The 6,015-nt window shown below is 40.3% G+C and overlaps 1 protein-coding gene across 11 annotated transcripts in view; it reads left to right on the top strand.

Annotated features, from left to right (window-relative positions):
• The window catches only part of TMEM40 (transmembrane protein 40), a 20,381-nt gene extending 14,806 nt beyond the window's left edge, over positions 1–5,575 (top strand). For 9 of the 11 annotated variants that reach the window (XM_035894640.1, XM_035894634.1, XM_035894635.1 and 6 more), the window contains 5 exons: positions 1,044–1,076; positions 2,481–2,546; positions 2,876–2,947; positions 3,030–3,104; positions 3,851–4,358. In XM_035894640.1, coding sequence (XP_035750533.1) covers positions 1,044–1,076; positions 2,481–2,546; positions 2,876–2,947; positions 3,030–3,104; positions 3,851–3,954 — 350 coding nt within the window. In that variant the 3' untranslated portion in view covers positions 3,955–4,358. The other 2 variants (XM_035894639.1, XM_035894641.1) reach the window with 2 other exon arrangements.
• The last annotated feature ends 440 nt before the right edge of the window (positions 5,576–6,015 follow it).

Below are 6,015 nucleotides of genomic sequence, written 5' to 3'. Positions count from 1 at the left end.
ACAGGGATGCAAGACTGGGAGGGAGCTGGAACCTGGTTTCTGCAAAGCCGTGATACTTGGCTCTGAATGCCTTCCTCCCTTAGCTCGGAGCATTCCCTGATGGAAGATGACACGTGAAAGCCAAATGACAAGCAACAGAGAAACAGTACCAGCCCAGAGGCTGGAACAGACACTCGGTCTAAAGGCAAATTTCCTTTTATCAGGCACTGCTGAGCAGCAGTAGAACAGATGGGAAAAAGCCTGTAATAGGGAATTTTCAATGGCTTGATTGCATTACTGACCGCAACGCTCCTACTCTCAGGCCAATGCCCGCATTCAGTAGTTATGAGAGGCAGACAGACCAACAGCCTGGCCTTGCTGAGCCACTCTTCTGTGGAGCTGGGAATAGTTGCTGTGACTCGGACTGTTTCAGTGGAGGACAGAGTTGGGAAGAAGACGTAAGTTGCAGCATAATCCCTGGGGGAGGTGTTTGAGTTACCTATCCCCAAGGAACTACATAAAATATGAGGGTAGAGGAATATGTTGTAATACAATATTCTCCCCCCATTGCCAGGTGCAGAAAGAGGATTACAGTAGTTTTCCAGTTGGCATTTGGCCTCTCCACCTCTCACCATGGCCTTTGTTGCTTCAGTTCTAGATTACTTCACCAGACTGATACACAGAAAATATTTAGCTGGTGCAGGACACCATACCTACTTCACTGGACAGGTTCAGGTGACGCACACATGCAGCACTTGCGATCCCAGCTCTGTCTGGTTCTAGCGTCAGTTCTAGAAACTGAGTATTAATACAGAGGCCATCAATCTTCTATTGCCCAGCTATTTCAAAGAACCTGGGATCACTGTGAATACACAGTTTTATTGTTATCTGTTCTTGGGCCCTTCTTTTAACTTCCTTCACTTTCTAGTACTTCCAGATACTATTTTGTCTATATTGAGTCACCAAATGGGTGAATACTTGCTGTGCTTGCTAGTCCTGATAGTAGTGGGAAATACATTTGTGTTTTTACCATCAGAAATAACAAAAACTCTGTTGCTTTTCAGAGATTACCAGAAGAGAAGATTCAATTGCAGATGGTAAATACAAACAAGCAAACAGAAGTTTTTCTTGTGGATGCTGTCTTTTAGGACTGAGTTTTGCTTAGAGATGACAGCTGTACCAGCTCCTTGGTACCTAGATATTTCCTAAGAAAAAAGTAGAAGTTTAAGAACAGTTATTAAAATGCACTGTAAAGCTTTAACAGAAGAATTACTGTGCAAGTCATTCCATGATACAAAATTACAGTGGGAGTATTGCATTTAGGAGGCAGAGTAATACACAACAGACACTTGCCAGGTATGAATTGATGTTGTGATAAACTCTGCATCTATAGATCGTTCATAAAACTGCACAGAGGAACACTTGTGAGCCAGAATAGAGCAATGCTATGTTAACATTAATAAACAAATAACTGAGTTTGTCCCCAAACCAGAACTTGATCAATTCTGAATGCTCAAAGAATCAAAAATTCAAAAATATGACTCCAGGATCATGTGACCCAGAAAAGAATTTCTTGGCCAAGTTTAGTTGCTTCATGGTTCAAAAGCACAATAGCAAAAGTCTGTAGCTCATTTAGAGTACATTTCCAGTACTCTCCTGTTAGAGAAAATTAAATTCACTGCCAGGCAGTGGTTGCCTGGATGCACAGCCCAATGTAAGTGAAATCAGTGTCTAAAACTTGTGATGAATCAACTCCCAAAGGCTTATGTACAGCAGACTGCCTAGGGGTCTTCTCAAGCGCTCAACCAACGAGAAAGCCTTCTGCTCTGAACACATCACTGGAAATCTGGTAAAATATTCAGCTCTTTCTGACAATACAGTCGGAGAAAGAACAGAATTTGGCAACTCTGCTCACAACTAGCATAGAGCAAAATGCTCTCTATTTAATAATCTCTAAAACCACCTAGCTTGTTCTTACATTGTTCTTTCTATAGCATTATAGCTAGCTATGGGAGACTAATTGTCAGCTACAGTTCTTAATCGGGGAGGTGCAGAAATACTTCAGCACCAGGCTTAAGTAGACTGATGGCACTCACACACTCAGTAATGACGATGGTTATATTATTTGAGCTATGACTTTGCAAAGCACCCAAGAATCAAACTGAAGCTCCCTTGTACTACTGCTTTACTCCTCCACTGTAATTCTGAGGCTATTGATTGTCCCCGACTAGACAGAATAGACCCAGAGTGCTTTAAAACAATTCTGTATTGTTAATGCAACCATCTGATTATGCCTTTTTAAAAAAAACCACTGCTCTTTTTGGGTGATTTTAAAATTGCTAATTTGACCTTTCTGGAAGGCTTGCAGAGCTTCTCTTTGAACAAACAGTTCTACATATCTTCTGCTTTGAGAATCAATGTCAGATACAAAAAGGGAAATAAACTTAAACCTCCTTAAGTTCAGTGTTTGATGGCAATAAAAGACGTTTCTTTTTTTGTAGCATATGACAACAAGGACACTCGCCTCCATCAGTGGACAGTACGGTGGATGGGCATACGGAAGGATGGTAATTTTTTAAAATTTTTTTTTTAAAATTCAACTAATGTCAACCCTGTTGAACCTTAGTCTACGAATAAGACCTCTGGTTCAAAAAAAACTTCTCCCTCTCCCCTGCCCCTGACATGAGTACTTTGTTGAAGTGCACCAAGGCTTCTTGATGAAAATCATCAAGGCTTCTCCTAACAACTTGTGTGCATGTACGTTTGGCAGTTGAGTCGAGCGTATGAGCCAGCTCGTGCAAACAGACTTTATTCACTGAGCGATACACTGTACCTTAAGGTGTATTCGCAAGGGCCGTGCCTGCAGTTGTGACCTACTTTTCCTTCTCTCTTTCAGATGAATTCTTTCATTTTGTCATTCTTTGCTTTGCAATTGGAGCTTTACTAATTTGCTACTACTACTACAAAGGTAAGGCAAGACTTGTGCAGAAGGATAAGTTGTTGCACACTAGAAAAATGGACAAGGCCAAATATTTATTTTGTTGCCTTAGATTGGACTATTTCTCTTGGAATCGGTTTAATCACCTTTGCTTCTCTGGAAACCACTGGGATATACTTTGGTCTAGGTAAGTGTATCTACAGCAGCCAGCTCTGTACCAACACCAAAGATACAAGGTCACACAGCCATTAAACTACGCAAGTCTATGAAACTGCTAGTGCTGAGATTCCATAAATCGTCACATAACTGTCCCGTAACATCTCATTCACAATTACACACCGTGGCTGGAGACAAACATGCCTTACTGACACTGAAGGGAGAGTTTGACTCATTTTTCGTTCTCCATGATCACAAGACCCTGAGTCACCTCTTTTCTGCAGCAATGGCTGAATACTAAGTTGCCATGACAACATGTAATTTTAGCAGCAAGGCAGTCTTCCCAGATACACTCTGTAAGGTGCTGCGCACTCAGGCTGCCGTCCATTCCCCTGGGACTGAGGCAGCTGAACACCCTGAGGAAGTGCTCTCAGCAGAACCTGGATGGCAGCAGCACCTGAAAATGCTAAAACATGGGCATTCTTGGCAATCCCTAGGGATGTCGCAGGGAAGGTGCAACTGGCAGCAAGTTAAAGCTTCCCAACTGAGAACAGAAATCTCCTTTGTAATCTTGTGCTAATATTTTTGATAGGTTGTGGAATCAGCCCTGTCACTACTATGTTATTAATGATATTGTAAAAATGCTTGTTTAAACCATAATCTTGGGTTCATTAATATTGCAAGTGTCAGTGTTTGGTTTTTTGCCATTTTGGTATTTTTTACGTTGCTATGTATCTGGCTCATCCTGAAAAAAAAAATGTTTGTTTTTGCAATTAGTGTATCGAATTCGGAGCGTACTTGACAGTTTTGTTCCTCTGATTGACAAATTCAGGCCAACAGGTAATAGTGATCTTCTTACTGACTGCATGCACATTCCCTAGACCTTCCCCAGTACTTAATTTTGGCCAAGTCTTAAGACTAACTCCTCTAACTTACAATTTCCAATCTTTTCTTTATTAAACAAAGATAAATATTTTACTGCAGCTCATTATAGCTGCTTGGGTTTGAAAATGAATTTTTCTTGACTCTTTCCATGCAGCACAGCATTTTCACATTTTTGATACTCTGCCCTATATGGGGTATTAACTATTTCCTGACAATGTCTGAATAAGGATTCTAGAGCTCAATTAAAAATGCAGGGAGTGGGGGTAGGTTTCTCTTTTTGGGTCTTCAAACAGACTCCAGGCTCATGTTTATCTGTGGTTCATGAGCACAAAATACGAAGAATGCTGAGGATATGCATAGATATGTGACAATTCGAACACAGTAGTCCTGACAGTCATCTTTTTCTTTACCATGCAGGTATGAGGAAAGCTGCCTAGGAGCATTATTTCAGGAGAGTTCCACAAAACCCTGCTGCCTGAATTTCTGGTATTAAAAGAATTGCTTCATGAGGCAAACATAAAAACCTCATGGCTAATGTGAAATACTGAAATGTTAAACCATAGAAATACACCATTCCCTGCCCTCAAAAATAAAGCTGAAACTGCGTTACAGGGGCCCAGTCTTTCTTCTGAAGTGATTTGTGGCTCAGCAGAGCTCATAAGACAACCTAGATGTAGGTTTGTATTTAATTCCATTAAATATAAACACATTCTCCTTCCCTCCCCCATGCCACCAGGTTAGTCTGCCCATGGTATATCAAAATCAACAAAATGGCCAGTATTATCCTCTGCTGGTTCTGGATTAGGCTCTGGATGTTTCAGAAGGAATCTTGGCAACCACAGAGCCACCTCCTCTTCACCCCTTGTGATGCTGCAAACCAGGCAAACACCAGCTGCTTGCTTACACAGTTGAGCCCCAACAGTGCAACAGCACTGAAGCAGATTAATTTATTGTGGCAGAACTCAATATAGTGGGTGTATAATGATTTCACCCAGTGAAAGCTGGGTGAGATTTTTACATGCAGTGACATAATGGAGCAGTAATGAGATTATTAGCAGCAGCAAATTTCATCTCTTGTTCTGAGGGGAAAAATAAAGTGCTTGATTTGACTCAGCCCCCAACATTTTCCTTTCTTTGAATAAAATAAAGTGCAACTTTGACATTCCTTCCGTTTTACGGGGACATGTTATGCATTATTGATGTAAGGCTAATGCAATCATAAGCAGACTGCAAAAAAAGGGATACCTTTACATTTTTAGTAAAAATGTAAGGTCTTCATACCCATAGGAAGGCATCAAGGCAGATGCAATGAGCCACAAAACGTGAAATTGTAAGGAAACGTAGATCTAAACTCCATTAGCCTAAATAGCCCAGAGTTCGAGAGAAGTGATTTCAAGCCTTGCTCAGAAAATTAAACCACTTACTTTTTAGTTGTACTTAGTTTTAAATTCTAAGCACCAGTGTTGATCATTCTTGTGTATGGCAGTTCCATTTGCTCATCCAGAAATATCAGCAATTGTACACAGGCCTGTACCAACGCAGCGCAGCCATTACCTAACACGTCAGGGGTTAAATTAAGCAATAACTATCAATACAAGTAATTTTGTAATATTTATATCCTCATTTAGGTACACTAGTTACATGTCTTTCTAGAAATAAGTCTGTCATACCAAAATACTGTATATTTTGTGTTGTTAGCCTGCAAATTAAAGTCTTGCTCAGACGAGTGTAGTGTTGTCAATGTGAAATGGCTTTTGGGTGAACTGAATACTATGCGTAGCCACCCTGCTCTGATAAAAAGTACTTTTTTAGTTCCCTCTGCTGTATAACATCTTTCTGAAAGGTAGTTTGTGGAATAGTCAGGATGAGAGATGTATTTTAGTACTAAATGTGTTTTCAAATTTGGTACTCTGCAGTCACAAAATTAATTTTAGTTATTTTTTTGTAAACAGAAGCTGCTTAAGGGTAAAATAAGCAAAACACTTAAAAATAGCAAAACATTTAAAAATCACCCAGTGGAACCCATCATGCGAGACGAACAGCTGACCTAACTTCGA

Source organism: Egretta garzetta, unplaced genomic scaffold (genome assembly GCF_000687185.1).
Source record: "Egretta garzetta isolate BGI_Z169 unplaced genomic scaffold, ASM68718v1 scaffold215, whole genome shotgun sequence".
Classification (NCBI taxonomy): Eukaryota; Metazoa; Chordata; class Aves; order Pelecaniformes; family Ardeidae; genus Egretta; species Egretta garzetta.
The sequence above is the reverse complement of the archived record's forward strand: the minus strand, read 5'-3'. Positions and strand labels throughout refer to the sequence as shown.